The sequence below is a fragment of the Furipterus horrens genome, unplaced genomic scaffold (assembly GCF_987537825.1).
Source record: "Furipterus horrens unplaced genomic scaffold, mFurHor1.1.pri manual_scaffold_2, whole genome shotgun sequence".
NCBI lineage: Eukaryota > Metazoa > Chordata > Mammalia > Chiroptera > Furipteridae > Furipterus > Furipterus horrens.
In genome coordinates this window covers 89,747,986-89,765,909 of record NW_028327172.1, presented here as the reverse complement: position 1 = coordinate 89,765,909, position 17,924 = coordinate 89,747,986, and the positions used below count along the sequence as shown (strand labels likewise).

General features: G+C 48.4%; 3 protein-coding genes across 9 annotated transcripts; 2 read left to right on the top strand and 1 right to left on the bottom strand.

Annotated features, from left to right (window-relative positions):
• The first annotated feature begins 3,296 nt into the window (after positions 1-3,296).
• DPAGT1 (dolichyl-phosphate N-acetylglucosaminephosphotransferase 1) lies at positions 3,297-8,202 on the top strand. 4 transcript variants are annotated; one of them, XM_090266080.1, is made up of 9 exons: positions 3,303-3,676; positions 4,011-4,131; positions 4,309-4,522; positions 4,852-4,932; positions 6,153-6,237; positions 6,669-6,857; positions 7,190-7,277; positions 7,444-7,599; positions 7,677-8,202. In XM_090266080.1, the coding sequence occupies exons 1-9, from the start codon at positions 3,516-3,518 to the stop codon at positions 7,740-7,742; spliced, it is 1,161 nt and encodes a 386-aa protein (XP_090122206.1). In that variant the 5' UTR covers positions 3,303-3,515; the 3' UTR covers positions 7,743-8,202. The 4 variants fall into 4 exon arrangements, with proteins under 4 accessions (XP_090122208.1, XP_090122206.1, XP_090122205.1 ...); XM_090266079.1 differs by having other exon boundaries at positions 4,786-4,932; XM_090266081.1 differs by having other exon boundaries at positions 3,304-3,676; positions 4,855-4,932.
• Positions 8,203-8,918: 716 nt separating this feature from the next.
• Positions 8,919-9,479, top strand: H2AX (H2A.X variant histone). Its single transcript, XM_090266087.1, has one exon. It carries the CDS (start codon positions 8,979-8,981, stop codon positions 9,408-9,410), a length of 432 nt encoding a protein of 143 aa, XP_090122213.1. The 5' UTR covers positions 8,919-8,978; the 3' UTR covers positions 9,411-9,479.
• Positions 9,480-10,354: 875 nt separating this feature from the next.
• On the bottom strand, positions 10,355-17,421 carry HMBS (hydroxymethylbilane synthase). Of its 4 annotated transcripts, XM_090266085.1 has the most exons (15): positions 17,242-17,421; positions 15,475-16,468; positions 14,996-15,049; positions 14,577-14,649; positions 14,163-14,212; positions 14,028-14,083; positions 13,571-13,648; positions 13,260-13,337; positions 13,063-13,138; positions 12,203-12,316; positions 11,688-11,726; positions 11,342-11,461; positions 11,047-11,100; positions 10,816-10,902; positions 10,355-10,723 (listed from the first exon to the last, which is right to left on the bottom strand). In XM_090266085.1, exons 3-15 carry the CDS (start codon positions 15,029-15,031, stop codon positions 10,550-10,552), a joined length of 1,035 nt encoding a protein of 344 aa, XP_090122211.1. In that variant the 5' UTR covers positions 15,032-15,049; positions 15,475-16,468; positions 17,242-17,421; the 3' UTR covers positions 10,355-10,549. The 4 variants fall into 4 exon arrangements, with proteins under 4 accessions (XP_090122211.1, XP_090122209.1, XP_090122212.1 ...); XM_090266083.1 differs by lacking the exon at positions 15,475-16,468; XM_090266086.1 differs by lacking the exons at positions 15,475-16,468; positions 17,242-17,421 and adding an exon at positions 16,488-17,078.
• Positions 17,422-17,924: the final 503 nt, after the last annotated feature.

The following is a 17,924-nucleotide window of genomic DNA, read 5'->3' as shown; positions in this document are numbered from 1 at the left end:
ATCTCTATAGCACAGAGGCTTGTCACTGCTTTCTGGAGGAAGGGGAAGGAAAATCCTACAAAATAATTTGAAGGAATCATCATTCCCCAAGAGATTCTTCTTCTCCACACACATATTGCAAGGACTTTGGCACACAGTGTCTTCCTCAGAGAGGCAAATAGGGAAGGTGTTAAATATCTCTCCAGTTGGTAGTCTGAGGAATGAGTACCTGGGAGTAAGCAATGCCCTTTAAAGTGGAGAGTTGCAGAGCTAGGCAGAACCTGGCACATCACCAAGAGGATGCCTGTGCCAGGGTAGTGAGGGAGCCTGGAGCATCCCTGGATTTCACTGTAAGGAATGATGGAGATGGGAGGTAAAATTGCTGTGGCCCTGCCCATACATCATCACTGGACTCCAGAATAACAGAATATTCCTAGAGTGTGGGTTTCTAATCTTAAGGGGAGGAGAAGACATGAAATGAAGGAAGGCGAGAATTCATGGCCAGAACCCAGGGATGCAGGAGGGAGCTATCAGTGGGCAGAGCAGTTAGGGATAGGGGAGCAGTTTCCACAGGAAGTTGTTCAGGTGCAAAGTTTCACTATGAAGACCCTGTTCCCCCAAGAACCGTTCTTCAGGAACACTCTGACCTCACAAGGGTCTCAGTTCTCTGAGACCTTAGATTTACTTGAACTCCACTGAAAACTTGCTCCTCTGCTACCAGATACTGCTTCACAATTCAATCTTCCATGAGTCTCCCTAGTTAGTTCTCCCACTCTTCCTTTCATTTGTTATTTAGACCTGTAGTGCTTATTTTATTCTGGCTTATAGTCTAGCTGGTTGTGTATATATATACTTTTCCCACTCACCAGGAAGCTGTTTAAGAGTGGGGACCTGTCTTACACATCTCTCTTCCTTCATATTCAACCAAGGTGCTTTAATATGCTAAAGCAGAATCCTTGAGGGAAACAACTGCATTTATATCACTTTGTGTCCCCACAGTACTTAAGTTTCCCATTCACATAGTAGAAATTAGCAATTTGTAATTTTTAGAAGTCTAACAGAAAATATTCCAATATACATATGAACACTAAAATTTTTTTATATTGTTTCCATCTTTTGAAGATTCATTCATGTCATCCCAATGGAATGGGAGATCTAGGGCTTGCTTTTAGCTAACACCTTTTGAAAAGCTGATATGGGGGAGGCAGGAAAAAAGGCAAAAAGAGTGACTCAGCTGCCTGGAGCGTCATAGATCTGGTCCTGAAAGTGTCATAGCCCCCAGACTATCCAAAGCTCTCTCATGGACTTTTTAGGTACACACACGCACACAATACTAGTGGGATAATAAGTACTAAACATTTGATGGAATAAAGTAAATTATTGGGATTAGTTTGTTACAGAACTCCTGGGCTGCTCCAATTGAAAACAAACCCATGGGCTCTTTAGTTAGGGGCCCAATTGCCCGCCGCCAGAATTATCACTCTCAATACCAGAGTTTGGTGAAAAGAAAAAGAATAGTTTATTTAACAGTTATATAGATTTAGTTATTTGCGGATTTCTGTTAAGTCTTATGTTCTTTAAAACACCCATAAACACATATCCTTGCCTCCCCCCTACCAAACGTGGCTAGTTCTAGAAAAGTCAGAGAAACCCTTTCCCTACTTTCCAAACACAGTTCAGCTTTACCAGTAGCTGCCAGTCATTCAATCCTGATTGGGGAGACCTCGTCTATGTTATGGGGTCCACCAGCTTTTAATCCAGAACCTCGTGGATTCTCAGCCTCCTTGTAAACTGTATAGTTAGTCCTTTTGTAATCCGCACAGTCAGCCTCAGCCTCAGTCAAATGCACATAGTCCGCCCCGCTAAAATGTCTGCCGCTTATTTTTAAATCCCTATGTCCTCTGATGCAGTGGGTGCGGTAACCAGTTCTGACCATTCACAGAACCTCACGCAGGATCTGTGTGCTTTCTTCATACCATCCCCTGGTCCAAGTCCCCTCCCATCTACCTGAGGCTTTGGATGCATTAAAGCCATTTTGCATAAAAAAAAGACACTAGCCACCAGCCTCAGGCATGTGGAGGCATTCTAATAGCTGCTTCCTTTTCCTCATCCCCCAGCCGCAAACTCTGGGTTTTTTTTGGAACACCCCTGTTTCTGTAACAAGTTCACATATATAAAGTATAAAGTATATGGTTTTTTGTTGTTAACTAGAGCCACCTGCAAGTAGAAGAGATATTTCACACCTGGTTTTGAGAGACAGGCGGGGTTGGGGGTGGGGGGCGGTGGAGGACTATCTTTGGTTAAGAATAAGTCCAAGGAGTGGACAAAGTGACAGGATACTTGAGTTTCAAACTCCCCTGTTGGTTATTTTCTCTCCGAGGAATAGAAATCATTTGTCACCTAGGAGCCTGTAGGTGAATGAAAAAGAATGAAGATATTGGTGAACTGTTATCTGCAAGGAAACAGGTGCCAAGAACAAAGACACGGTAACCTGGAGGAAGAAACAGGACTGCGAGTTTCTCAGGCTCAGAGTAAAACACGCTGGGTCTTGTTCTGCTACCTTAGCTCTAACGCCTCAGCCTCACCTCCTCGTTTTGGTAGCTGGGCACAGTGCAGTGATCCAGGAGCAAGGAAAATCAAGTACCCGGTTAAGTCCAAGAATTTAGGACACTCCCAGCCCCTTTGGTGCCACTGTAGGGGGCACAGAGTGGGTGGGATGCTTAAGGAAAAAGTACCAAGACCAAGGACAAGAAAAGCACGGAGTAGTAAGGGCTTTTTAAGTGTCTACGCTTTAGAATTTACATCATCTTCCAAACTGTAGCTGCGTTTCTGGGAACTTAGTTGTATTTACCTTGGCTTCCAACTACAGTGGGAACAGGTTTTGTACAAGGAGCAAGTGCTGTTCTACATCCACGCCTCTCCAGCTTTTTCCCTTGCTTCCAGTAGCCGTTTTCCACTCTCCAGAGGTATCCCATAGTAAACTTCTGTTACTGGCCCTTTAAATATGACCTGCAGAGGCCGAAGGAGCTAAAACTGACGTGGAACTAAGAGTAAGTGGCGTCAGACACGTGGTCAAGGAGTCGTTCATCTTGGAACCGGGCAAGTTTTTCTACTTTGGATTGTACATCTTTAATATGATATGAAAGTATCTGCTTTTATCTTTAATTGCTTTTCCAGTACCCACGTGATTACTCAATTCTCGAATAAAGCATGTTTAAGATAATTTTAGCCCCACTCTTCTGCCCATATTAAAAATGGCCACCTGCGCCTTCAGTAACGATAGTTGCTCTGGGAACAAGATCCGGGAGGAAACGGTGGGTAAGTAAATGCAGTGGGGCGGAGCTTCGGTTGCTGTGTAGAGGCTCGCGGGAGTCGGCGAGAGAGGCTCAAGTCGGAGTTGTCGAGCTTTGCTCTGCCAGGTGTGGGAGTACCAGCCCGCGGGGAGCGTTCTCTCCTCACTGCTGTGGGCTGAGAGCTTCTGCCCTGCTTGAGCGTCAACTGAGGAGGCAGCGGAGCCGGCCCTCTGGTCGGTCACTATGTGGGCCTTCTCGGAGTTGCCGATGCCGCTGCTGGTGAATTTGATCGGCTCGCTGCTGGGGTTTGTGGCCACACTCACCCTCATCCCAGCCTTCCGTAGCCACTTCATCGCCGCACGCCTCTGTGGCCAGGACCTCAACAAATCCGGCCAGAAGCAGATGTGAGCGGTGGCGCACGGGTCCCGGGCAGAGGACAAAGGCTGGGGAAGGAGTGGGCAAGGCAGGGGCTGGGACTGGGGTGTTTGACCGCGTGCGGAGATATGGCGCTAACCCAGCAGACCCCCATCCCCCACCCCGGGAGCTGAAGTTCAGAACTGGGTAGCAAAGGGATGGGCGAAAGGAAAGGGCGAACTCACTGGTGTATCAGGGACTTAAGCAGTGGTACGTGACCCCCCCCCCCCCCAAGCCAATGAGGTTACTATAAAGCTTGCACTAGTGAGTGACCACGCCCCCTTTCCTCTTTCCCTTCCACTACTCCTTGCTGCTGGGCCACAGCCCAGAGTCCCAGGGAGTGATCAGCGGTGCTGTTTTCCTTATCATTCTCTTCTGCTTCATCCCTTTCCCTTTCCTGAACTGCTTTGTGGAGGAGCAATGTAAAGCTTTCCCCCACCATGAAGTAAGTGGGTTAATGGGAGCGGTTGTCTGGGGCTGGGGCTGGGAGCTACCTGAGAGTTGGGGTTATTTGGGTTTGGGGGTGAGTGGCTGAGGAACGAACAAAAAGAGAAATTCTTGAAAGGAGTGGTGAAGTGGGAGTAGGGTTGAGCTGTGACTTGCCCGCCCGAGCCTCCCCCAGTTTGTGGCCCTGATAGGTGCGCTCCTTGCCATCTGCTGCATGATTTTCCTGGGCTTCGCGGATGATGTCCTGAATCTGCGCTGGCGCCATAAGCTGCTGCTGCCCACAGCTGCCTCACTACCTCTCCTCATGGTCTATTTCACCAACTTTGGCAACACAACCATTGTGGTACCCAAGCCTTTTCGACCGATTCTTGGCCTGCATTTGGATTTGGGTGAGTAGCTTCACTAATAGTGACCCTATGGCCTGTATTTCAGGGCACCCTTATCCCATAAGATATCCAGCAGAGCATCCTTCCTGGCGCTCTGCATTCTCCTCCAAGTGCCCCTGATTTGTCTCTGTGTCTTCTCAGATCCTTTCCGTTGGCCCTTCATCTTATCCTCTATCCCCACCACTTTTTTTCAGAGGAGTATTCTTAAATCCTCATTCTATACATGGCGCTACTTCTTTTCTTACTGTCCTTACCGCCACCCCCAGGGATCCTGTACTATGTCTACATGGGGCTGTTGGCAGTGTTCTGTACCAATGCCATCAATATCCTAGCAGGAATTAATGGCCTAGAGGCTGGCCAGTCGCTAGTCATTTCTGCTTCCATCATCATCTTCAACCTGGTGGAGCTGGAAGGTAAGTGGGATTGAGGGTAGGGATAGGGAAGTATAAGTATTAAGTTGAGGGTAGGGAGAGAGAAGTCTGGGTGTTAAGGGAGTTGCCTGATAGTCTGGCTTTGGGGAATTTGGGGGGAAAAACAATATGTTAATAATTATAGACAATAAGGGAAAAGATTTACTTTGCAAATAATAACTAAGATTTCTTAAATGTAAGAAAAAGAGCAGCTCTGTCATTTATAGCTTGATTGGCACTAATGTGTAGCCCATGGTCTTCTCTTACTGAACATAAAAAATTTCACAGAACCCCCAAATCACTCTGTCACCACGATAGAATAAGACATAAACCATACCCCCTGTAAGTATGTCTGAGGATTTACAAAACCACAAGAACACTGTGAATTCCACAAAATGACCAGAATCCCCCCTCTTCTGGCTAACATGAGTGATTGCTTCTTACTTCTACAGTTCCTCCGACTACTTAGATGAAAATTAAGATGCTTATTATAGAATTACTCCTGTTGACAGCACCCACACCAGGGCAAAACTCTGCCTCTTTGCATCCTCCTCAGAATTGCTTTAAAAAAAAAAAAAAAGATTTTATTTGTTTATTTTTAGAGGGAGAGAAACCAGGGACCTGGCCTGCAATCCAGGCATTTGCCAACAGGGAATCAAACCGGCAACCTTTGGTTTGCAGGACAAGGCCCAACCCACTGAGTCACACCAGTCAGGATCTGCTCAGAATTACTTAAATCTTATAACAAATCCTCCTAATATCCCCTTACTGAGGCATCCCACAGCTCCCCATGGTATGTGGTTTCCAAAAGTCTCCCTTGTCACAAGTCAGTAAATCCAACTTTGATTACAGATATGTTTCTGGTGGTCTTTGTAACAGCTCTGTGTGGCAGGTGTTATTAACTATATTTTACAGATGAGGAAATGGAGGCTTAGGGAAGTTAAATGTGTCATGAAAAGGTTACACAGGAAGTAAAGCTCATATTCAAACTGAGATCTGAATAGTCTAAACCAATTTAAGACAATAACTGGTTTAGGAAGGGTTCATGAAAAAAGTAGAATGTTGAGAATTGCCTAGGTGACATAAAAGGGGTAGTGAGTTCTTGAATGTGACTTGGGAGAGGTGGACAATATAGCTTGGGACATAACTTAGAGGCAGACAGAAACAGGGTATGCAGAGGAAGTGGCTGTCAGTTTTTCCTTCTTTTCCCCCTCTTTCCAAAGGTGATTGTCGAGATGATCATGTCTTTTCCCTCTACTTCATGATACCATTTTTTTTCACCACCTTGGGATTGCTCTATCATAACTGGTAAGTAGGCCTGTGGATAGGGGGACAATTTTTTGGTCCTGATCATGACCTATTTCCCAATGGAGAGGCTAGACCTGTGCATACTGTTGAGTGTTTTCTGGGTCTTCAATGGATAGTATTCTTAAGTTGCTTTTTTTTTTTTTTTTAATTTAATCTTTATTGTATTTTTTTTCCCATTATCATTTAGTCCCCTTATACCCTCCTGCCCCCTTAAATTGCTCTTTACCCAGCAGTGTTTGGGATAAATGCTATGGAGCCCCCAGGAATATGAATTCAGGCCCTTGGGTGCTGGAGAGTTGCTGGGAGAGCTGGACGGAGTCTGAGTCAGAACTAGGGTCAGGGCTAGCTAGCCCAGTGCCCAGGATGTATGATACAAGAGAACAGATTGGTAATGCCTTTTGCCACTGGCTCAGATCCTCTCCTCCACACAGGTACCCATCACGGGTGTTTGTGGGAGATACATTCTGTTATTTTGCTGGCATGACCTTTGCCGTGGTGGGCATCTTGGGACACTTCAGCAAGACAATGCTACTCTTCTTCATGCCCCAGGTGTTCAACTTTCTCTACTCACTGCCTCAGCTCCTGCATATCATCCCCTGCCCTCGCCACCGTGTGCCCAGGTAGCTGCTTTGGGGCTTGAAAGGGGCATCATAACTTTTTCACCTGGGATGCATAAAGCCAGCCTTATACATTTGCTGTGCAAAGGGAGTGGGCCCAAAGAAGGGTGACTACTGTTTCCATGTGATTAGCATTTTATAAGTTACAGAGCACATTTATTTACATAATCTCATTTACTGTTCACAGCAGCTCTGATCATAGTAGTAAGCAGCAGAGCCAGAAATAGACCTCAAGTTGTTTGACTCTACATTCAGTGTTCTTCTATTATATAACCACACTGAGGAGAGTTCTTTAAGTAGTGGCCCAGTTATGTAAAGCTCTCTTCCCCCTGCAGACTTAATACCAACACAGGCAAACTGGAGATGAGCTATTCCAAGTTCAAGACCAAGAGCCTCTCTTTCTTGGGCACCTTTATTCTAAAGGTAACAGGGGAAGAAGGAGGTAAGGCTTTAGGTCACCATCCTGAATTCAGGGAATGGGGAACCTAGGCCTGCATTAGGTCCAGCGGGAGTTTGGAAGCATTAAGTAGATCCCCATTCAATAAGCGTAGGTATTAGCTGAAGTTCTCTCCACCTCTGGCCCTTCCAGATAGCAGAGAGTCTCCAGCTAGTGACAGTACGCCAGAGTGAGAATGAGGATGGGGACTTCACCGAGTGTAATAACATGACCCTCATCAACTTGCTACTTAAAGTCTTTGGGCCCATGCATGAGAGAAACCTCACCCTACTCCTGCTGCTGCTACAGGTACAAATGAGAATGGGATTTACACCTTTTTGTTTCCCTTTCTCCATGGTTCTGACTCTAGTCATTTTTCCTTGTAGATCCTGGGCAGTGCTGTCACCTTCTCCATTCGGTACCAGCTTGTCCGACTCTTCTATGATGTCTGAGTCCCCTGGCCATTGCCTTTTACTTCACAGCTTCCAGGGTTCCTGACTGAGGCCAACCTCATTCTAGACCAAGACTGCCTCTCCGCCCAGGTCCCTCCCACACCTCATTCTTCTTAGCATTTCCTTTCCCCTGTGATTATTGACATACTGGACCTTTCTTGACTTCCAGTGATTGGACTTTGCCTGTTGTTTTCTTCAATTTGCCACTCTCCCTATCCATCCCATCTTTGCAGCCCCCTAAGTTGGAAAACTGCAGCTGTGAGACAGTTTTCCACAACTCTTAACTTTCAAGGTATATGTTGGGCCTGGGGATAGAACCCTGGCTGGTGATAAGGACACAGGCTTGAAGATGACGTCACATTAGACTATAAATTAAGTATTCTAATTAGTAAAAGCAGGTGAGGGTGGGGAAGCACAGGTGCTCCCAGTGGTAACAATAAAGTGTTGTCTTTTTCTTGTTCCTGTAGGTGTGTTTTCTGTATGGGCATTTTAGGGTAGATTGGGAGGGTTTGGTGGAGGCACTTCCTCCACGAGGATGCCTATCTCTCCGCTCCATTCTTTTTTCTTTCAGGACACCAGGCACCTCCTAGCAAGATGTAAGTAGAAACAACTGAAACCAGACAAGATGTTTAATAAATATTGAAAGGCTGATACTTCAGGTGGCATGAAGGGCCATAAGATTGGAGTTCTCTTCTCTGATATGGGATTGGAACTTTCAGGGGCTCTCGTTTCTTTCTTTTTTCACTCTCCCTTTCCTGGATAGGAGTGTGGAGTGACCAGACCTGGAAGGGGAGGCAGGCAGATGTAGTTGTAGTGTTAACCCTTTTCCTTTGCAAATCCTGGGCCCCACACATTTCCCAAAGCTTAAGACTCCACCCTCTTTGTCTCCTGGTTTCTGCTGCTGGCTGTAGTGTTTAAATGCCGCGCGCCTCCCCCGGATTGGCTAGATGAGGGATGGTTGGCTTTCAGCTACCGTACCTCGCCATTTTCCCCGGGCAAAAGGTTTTCAAATTTGACCAATAGGCTGTCGCGCTCCCTCAGCCAAGACGCATCACCGAAGGGTTAACCGCAACCAACCAGAGGCACCTTTAGAGAAAAGAGCCAATCAGAAGGGAGCGGGGGGGTGTGCCCTGGGGGCTTATAAGGGCGGCCGCCGTTTGAGGCAGCAGTTAAGACTGCAGCGGGCAGCTGTGTCGGTTCTTTAGGGGCACTTATCACTCCTTTACATCGCGCATTATGTCCGGCCGCGGTAAGACTGGAGGCAAGGCCCGCGCCAAAGCCAAGTCGCGGTCCTCGCGCGCAGGCCTTCAGTTCCCAGTGGGTCGCGTTCACCGGCTGCTGCGGAAGGGCCACTATGCCGAGAGGGTGGGCGCCGGTGCTCCTGTGTATCTGGCGGCGGTGCTGGAGTACCTCACGGCGGAGATCTTGGAGCTGGCGGGCAATGCGGCCCGCGACAACAAGAAGACGCGCATCATTCCCCGCCACCTACAGCTGGCCATCCGCAACGACGAGGAACTCAACAAGCTGCTTGGCGGTGTGACGATCGCCCAGGGAGGCGTCCTGCCCAACATCCAGGCCGTGCTGCTGCCCAAGAAGACCAGTGCCACTGTAGGGCCGAAAGCCCCGGCGGGCGGCAAGAAGGGCACCCAGGCCTCTCAGGAGTACTGAGGAGCGCCTGCGCCGCTCCCGGCAGCCTAACACCCCGTGCCACCACAAAGGCCCTTTTAAGGGCCACCATAGCCCTCACGGAAAGAGCTGAGCCACCCCCCACCCCCCCAGTCTAAGGTTGCCGGCCGGCCGCCCTGCCCCCCGCACAGGTTCGCGGACCCCGCTCTGGTTTTCGCCCGCGGAGCAACCGCTGAACAACCGCTGAACGCCGCTCGGCCTGGTCCTGGTCCTCCCCGGAACTGTGACTCGGCCGTTCTGCCCTTTGAGTGGCTGTTGGGCTGCGGCACCTTCTGGAAGGCCAGGCCTGCTGCTCTGACGTAGAGCTGATGTGAGCGGCCGCGACCCCGGAAGGTGAGTCGTCGGGGGAGCCTCAGATTCTTCTCCAGCTTGGTGCTTAGATCGTGACCTCATTGCTGGCTTTTGGCGTCTTTCCAGGCTTCGGTGGAGGAGACTTTGATCATTTAATTTTTCGGCATCCCCTTTGCTGCCTCCGCCTTCATTCTAGACCTGGGCTGTACGGCCAGGCCAGATACTGGAAAGTGCACGCCTCTCCCCGGAGACCAGCGCCTCCCGCGGTGAGGCTCAGAGAGGTGGGGGCGGGGTACATGCGGACTGCAGGGCTCTTGCGCGGGCCTGTGCGCGCCTGCAGCTGACAGCAGCCAGGCCTTCCAGCTCCAGCCCCATGGCGCAGCACCTATGTACCAGCACAATCCGGTAACCCCACCTGGACCCAGCTTCTGAACTGGAATTTAGCATCTAACCCATTCAAAAGTATTACCTAAGTATAGGGGAGTTTCAGATGAACTAATTTTATTAAAGGATTTTTTTTTTAATGTGTCCTCTTTTTATTTTGCCCCAAAGTGTTGTAGAATTGATGACTTAGATTATTCTTCCGAGGCTTAGTGGGGTGGGGGTGGGGGTGCTATCAGATATGACTGGTTAACTGGAGTGAGCAAGCTAGGATTTTTATTAGTAGAGTTTGTTACATTCAAAGACTTGGACTCTGTAAAAAGTTGAAGCTCCCAACATACTGAGCAGGCAAGGCAATCGCTCCCCAGACAGCAATGAAAATAGGGCACTAAGGCTGGGATGAAGGCACTGGACAGTAGCAACCCAGGCACCTGTGCCCTACAGATCAGTTAGTGGGTATCATTAAGTTGCCGTGCAACATCCAAAATGTTCTTGGCTCCTTTGTTCAGCAACAAGTTGGCCAGGCTGATGCCCAGGTTCTCAGCAGCCAGCTGGGCTACTCGTGGAATGTTCTGGGCAGTGATGCTCACCAGCTGTGGGTCATCTTCAGGGCCATCTTCGTGCTGGTCAGGGAAGAAAGTAATATTTGGTGAGTATGAAAGGGGAGGTGAGACAGACTTGTTTCTTACCCTTCCCTTCACCCTCGTCTTGGCACCTGGGCAGAGACATAGATGGTGGCCTGCATGGTCTCTTGCATGCTATCTGAGCCATCCAGACTCCAGACTCCACCAGTCAGGTACAGCTGGGAAAGAAAATAGTTGCCTCAGCATATTTTGAGAGGAAACTGCTTAAAAACCTAGGCTGTTCTTGCTGGCAACTGAGGATGCACAGGGAGAAATGCCACAGTCCTTTCTTCCCTACCCTTCCACCCATCTTCCGTGCTTACTTGTCCATCCTTTATAGCTGTATGCACTGCTACTGGTACGCTGCAGCCTCCTTCCTGCAGTAAGAAGTTCTCCCTGTGAGCTCCAAAGACCCTTAACTACCCTTTGACCAGAGTCCTCAGAGATCATAGGTCTGTGAGGACATAACTGAAAAGGAGGTTACGGGCCCAGACCTGGATCCTCTTCACACACAACATTCAAGAAAGAGTTAACCATGAAACACAGCATTAATTTGAGGAATCTCCCCACTACCCTTTCCAACTCCTGACCCCTCCACAGGTGGAACACAGGCCCTACCAGGTGCTTCAGGAAGGCCCTTTCAGCGATGCAGCAAAGCAGAGTCTCAGGGTCGTGCAACATACCCACCAGATCCAAGATGTCCTGGTCCTTGGCTCGGACTTCCACGCCCAGGGCCCCCTGATGGAAGAACAGCCTAAGACATCAGGCCCAATTTTTTTCCCAACCAATGGAGATAAGGATGTGAACCAGCCCACCTCCACCTGTTCCCCAAGGCCTTTTGGTACAGCAGCTTCCCAAAGCTTGCCCCTCCCTAGGAAAGTTTATGCTAGGGGAAGCAGATTTAGAAGGTTGTGTGACCAGCTTCTTGGGCTTATCAATACATGGCTTCCTTGGTCAAGCATACCTGACCCACAGCATACATGCATTCCTCAGGGCGCAGAATCTGTGGAGGTACAACAGGCAGAAGCATGGAGATGGGGGTAACTAAAGGCACATAGCAGAGATGGGGCTTCCCTGTCCTATAGAAAGCCTGGAAAGGCAATAGTGTTTGGCCTTTGATCCCCAGTTTTCCTAGCCTGGGACTCATTTCCAGCTTGCAGTGTTAGAGATGGGGTGCTCAAGAAAAGTATATAGGCAGGCCCTAACCAGACTGGCTAGATTGAGCATCATTCCACAATGTGAAAAGTCACCAGTTCAATTCCTGGTCAAGGCACATCCCTGGGTTGTGGGCTGGTCCCTGGTTGGGGCATGTGTGAGAGGCAACCTATTGATATTTCTCTCACATCTCGATGTATCTCCTTCTCTTTCTCCCTCCCTTCCCTTCTCTCTAAAAATAAATAAAATCTTTTTTTTTTTAAAGAGTATATGGGCAGGAAGGGGATAAATATTAACTGGGGAGGGAATAGGGGCAGCACCTACCTGCCCTATTCGGTTCTGCCAGCCCATGCGCTGCAGGCCAGCTGCAGCCAAGATGATAGCACTGAACTCCTGCAGCTCATCCAGCTTCTGAAGCCGTGTGTTGAGGTTTCCTCGCTATGGAGAGATGCTAAGGACCATGAGCATTGTTCCCTCTGCTTGAAACATTCTCCTTCTAGCTGGATAACTTCGCATGTTTTGGTTTTTAGCTTAATGGAAACAGGTAACACCTCATACTACATGTCAGATACTATTCTAAAGTACTATTATTTAATTTTCACAGAAACTCTTAAGAGGAAGATTTTTCATTATTATCTACATTTTACAGATGAGGAAAATGACAGTTAAAAAACCTGCCCATGGTTATAAAGATCTCTAAGACGTCTTCTTTGCTCCTGAAGTCTGTGTGTAGATGTTCCAGTTAGAAGATTCCAAAGAATTTCCTACTTTACACATTGGAGCACTTAGCACATACTAAATTAGTTTTATAAAACATTCTATATATTCATGGTAAAAATAAAAATATAGAACATAAAATAAAAATGGAAGTACCCTTTATCCTCTTCACCACACCCCCCAGAGTAATCACTGTTCAGTATCACTCTGCATTATCAATGCTTATTTGTCTCCAAAACCAAAATATAAACTCTATATGAGCAGGGACAATGCTGATCTTGCTCACCATTATCCTCAGTGCCAAGCTGAGAAAATATGAAAAGATTATGAGTGGGTGGATGGATGGAAGTGCCCCTACGGTCCACTTCCTCTGGAAGCCCTTTCCAATTTTAGGACTCAGGACCCTATGGAACTTATCTTTTATCTGGGTTGCTAGCTGCTCTTCCCTCCCTCCCTTAAGAGGATACAATACTCTTGAACTCCAGATGTGGAAACTTTCTCTGCAGCTGAGCTGCTCTCCGCAGGGAGCTGGTTCCCACCACACTGCTCAGAGAGAGGATTTAAAATGAGATTTAACCCTAGGCAGGTAGTTCCTTCCCTCCTCCTTCCAACCTTCCATCTTCTGTGCATACCCCACCAAGGTGCCTACCCAGGCCCCACTCACCTCTTCCCTGGCAAGGTTTCTAGGGTCTTCCCAACAAACTTTGGGTGAAAAACAACAGCATCGTAGGGATCCTCTCGTCTAGGAGTGGAGGGAAGATCATAGAATGAGAGATCTCAGTTAAGGTCATTTCCAATTTCTCTTGATAGCCCACTAAGTGGCATTTTCTGAGTTTTTCTGCCATGGTTAATACTCAGAGCAAGGGAGATAGCCATAGAGGTAAAATGCCAAGTCCCAAAAGGAAAAGCCAAGGTTAACATGCTGCCTGCCCTCCCCCCTCTCCCAGCTCAGACCCAGACTCAGAGGACACTTACTTGCAGATGGCTCCAATGGTGAAGCTGGGAGGAAGTACAGTGGGCAGGTCCTTCAGGGAGTGAACGACCAGGTCCACTCTAAGAGATGGGATAGATGGCAAGGAGAAGGTCTCGGGCAGCAGGCCTCTACCTCTTCTCCTCTACCTACCCCTGCCTCTATTTCAGTGGCAGAACTAAGAGAAGTTCCGGAAGCAGGCCTCTCTGAGACCTCAGGACCCTGAGACCTGCTCCCTTTCTCCCTACCCTCCTACTCCCAATCAGTCTTGCACTGCAGGTAGCCAGATGGCTCAGAACCAGAACATTCTCCTTTTCTGACTCCTGAAAAACACACATCTGACTCCCCCTCGAGCCTACCCAAGGGTTTAAGCCCTGCAGCCTAACTGATACACAGGTCTGATACACACTGGGGTCCTAGTAAGAGGCTGGGAGGACCCACATTCTCCTGTCTCTCACTTACTCATTCTTCTCTAATGCATGTTCCAGCTCCTTGGTAAATAGGCTCTTCTCTCCAATCTGCAATGCAAAAGTGTTAGAATGAATCTCTTGGGGAAAGGAAAGAGGAGGAGGACAAGGATTGGGGGGGGAATGTTACCTTGGAGAGTGCAGTATCAAGAATCCTGTCACCTGTGGTGGACATAGCAACTGAGGAGAGAGTCAATCAATCACTCATTGATCAGAAATTTATTGAGCCCTTATTGAATCCAGTACTGTGCTAAGATTCAAGGTGGACACAGAGGCACATAAACCCCAGTCCCTACCCTTAAGAAATGTACTATATAGCAGGAATGGCAGATGCCCTCAAAAAAAAGTCGCAAAGCAAAATATGTTAAATGCCAGGATAGCCCATGTAGAAGAGGAAAGGGCCCTCCAAACTAGGAACAGCTAAGAATTCTTGGAATCAACAAAACCAGGCTTTGGTCCTAAGCAAAGCCAGAAACACTGTGCTCTCCCCTCCAGAGGGGGTAAGCGCTTCCCATTAGGTTTGATTCCTGTATGGAAAACTCACTGATTTCAAACTGCAGGCCTGGATTTAAGGCTTTCAGCATTGCCACCACACTGTCCGTCTGTACGCGAGCCAGCTGGGGGCAGAAATTTGGATTAGTCCTGTCCTTCCCTGGCCACTGCTCTGAGCTCAAACACTCACAGGGTCAGGGCAACCCTGAAAGGACTGGAATTCAGAGGGGGGTTAAATGCCCACCTAGGGTCTGGTCTGGGAGCACTCTGTACCCCAACCACTTTAGCAGCCCAGAGGACTCTCTCTCCACAAAATGCAACCTGCCATTCTGCATAAAATTTAACACCCAACCACTCCATTTCCTCCATCCCTGAGCTGCTGGGAACTAACCCTCAGGGGTCCCCCAACTTATAATACTGTGAGCACAGAACTCTTCTGACAAACCTTCTCTACCCAGTACCTGCACTCACCTGGCTCTTGCGTGTACCCACTCGAATCACTCTCATCTTTGGGCTGTTTTCTTCCTGCAAAAAACAAATAAACAAACAAAAAACAATTCCCTGGGTCACAGTCCCCTCTGTTCCTTGCGTTCCTCAACACCTGTCCAAGAACCAGAATCACTGCCTGGGAAGAAAGGAACCTCAGCCCCTTACGAATGGCAACCTGAGTCTTGGCCTAGGGAAATACCCCAAGACTGATCCCTTTATGTTCCTCAGTACCTTCTGCCCTCCTCACAGACCCAGAGAAGCAGACCAGAGGAAAACGATAGTAGGATCTTCTATTGCTGCAGTAACTAGAACACTGAGCTCTTAAGCCCATCCTGGAAAAGGCAGTGGGAGTGCTGCACATAGGCAGGTGGGTAAAGAGATAAGGACTATCAGCCTGGTCACAGGGAGGGCAGGGCCTGCAGCAGGCAGGGGCAGCTGGGGCCACACAGAGGGGAACTTACACTGAGACACTGAGGACAAGTTCAGCATCCACAAAAGAGCAGGCACTTAAGGAAGCTTCAGTTCCACCTAGATCCAAGAGCTGCCACACTATGAATTCCCTAATCTGGTAGAACTGATACATAAAGGACTGGGGTCAACAGGTCTGATGTCTAGTCTTGCTCAGCCTCTTGGTTGGGTGATCCTAAGCATATCATCTCATCAGTACTTACTAGTTCATCTATGAAATGAAGAAGTTAAGACCCAAGTATCTTCTGCTTTTGATATTCTATAGGACTAAGAGGCATTCATCTAGAGTGCTACCTCTGGTTTCACCAACAAGGAAGTATTGGGACATTAAAAATCAAACCAAGAACTCAAAAAACTCTGCCTCTTTCCAGGACAAAGGTGTTCAGTGCCAAGAAAGTAGAACTGAGTTCTTTAGTATGAGGCCCTATTTCATTCTAGACCTGACAGTAGCCACTATACATACTTGTAACTTTCCCTATTCTGGCATCTTTATCCCATGGATCTCTTTTGCAGGCAGCATCTGAGAAGAAGGTGACAGCTGGTTGCTCTTGGACTCTAGTCTATCCCATTGCTATCACTCTCCTAAAAATTAAACCCTAGGGGACTCTGAGTAAATTAGACAAGGCTTGGAATGTTAAACATGGCCACTAAAATTCTGGGCTACAGGAAGACCACAGATGGGTCTCCAGAAACTGCACGGTTCAAACAATCCCTTAATTTAATTGCTTCTGCACACCATAGTCAAATCAAATTGTTACATTAAAAAATTATTTATTTAGCAGGTATATACTAAAGCTATTGCTTCTAATCTTCGTGACCACTTATCCGGTAGACAGGGCAGGAATCTTTGGGAACATGCTACAGAAGCAAAGGCTGGCTCTGAGGGGTGAAGTGACTTGTCCAAGCTCACACTGCTAGTAACAACGGGTAGAGAACTGGAGGTGGAATCCCGGTCTTTCTTTCTCCTAGTCCAGTGCTCAGGAATGTCTGCAATGGCAAAGAATACCTCTTCTCACCAGCAGGCTGGACCCCAGGAGATAAGCAGCTGCCTCATATTTCTTATCTCAAGGTAGCACGGCTTCCACCGGCTCTGTAGTTTGCATCTGCACCAGGCCAGAGCTCCCGTGGAGCAAACTAGGAATAGGAAGACCCAAGGGACCTCCTCCCTCCCATGGTAGTATCCCAGTGGTGTTTCAGCTGGGGGTTTCCACAGTAGACAGTAGGCTGGGGCTGGGTGACTGCTAAAACAAAGAAAGGGGAATAAGGTGCACTTCCAAATGTCTGTGTGCAGTTCAGACTTGGAGGTATGCTCTCCTCTGTGGATGCGAAGTGGAACATCGACCTAAGATGGCGAAATCCCGCCTCAGCCCTGTCTCGTGTGAAAGGATCCCGGGGAATAAGCACCTTGTCTTCTGCAGACTAACTTTCCTGGGCTGGATCACTAATCTAGAGCCGTGAATGCCAGCCCTGGAGGAATCCCACCCAGATCCCTGAAGGAATAGGGGGTTCGTTGGAGACAATCTTTCCACTCTCAACCCCGTCCTTAGAGTTCAAGAATTTCCTCTACAAGTTCTTCCACAGAGGAACTCAACTACTGGCCCTTTAAAAAGCTATTAGAAGAAAAAAAAAAAAAAAGGCTATTAGGGCGGGAGAAGACAGGAGCTCCGGCGAATAGACAACAAATGGTGGCAACCCGGGGCCAATCATCGCACCACTAGTCAGGAACACCCGAAGTTCCGAGTCACTGGCTCAGGACTCACCGCGGTGGCCGCTGCGTTACCGTTCCCGGACATGGCTGTGTTTGGGACGCAGGGGCCTGCCGCAAGGATCCGGATTCCGGGAAGCCGGAGGTACTGACCGGCGGGAACCAGGGCCTCACACGGCCCGAGTTCCCCAGCAGCCTGCCGGCTGAGTCCGACCCTACGTCACTTCCGGCACCGCCCCCAGGGGCGGTGCCTCCCTCCGGGCGGGAATTAACATGTTAGCGACAGAAAGGTAACCATTCGGTTCTCACCTCTACTCAGCCAGACTGAGGGACTTCCCTGCCCCAGTCTCCTGGTTTCGGACACAGGCCTACAACGTACTCATTTCCGCTTTCACCTGTGCCGTGTTCTGAACCAGCAATACTGACGGCCACTGACCAAAATAGCTTCCCTAGATTACCCCAGTGGCTGCCCTTTGCAGTCCCCTCCTCCCGCCACCCAAACGGATGCAGTTAGGCCAAAGTTAGCCCCAAGAGGAAAACGAGACCATGTTAATTCTAAAATGCTACATCGGAAGTAGAGGATTTTTGAGCAATTTACCATGCCCTCTAGGCTGGATTCACCATCTACAAATAAAGAGTGCTCTGGAAAGCTAGTCAGCTAGAATTTTACAGGTGTATCTCCTTAGCTGTGGCAGAAGTGATCAGTGTAGCTTCCATTGTGCTTCATTTACTCTGTTC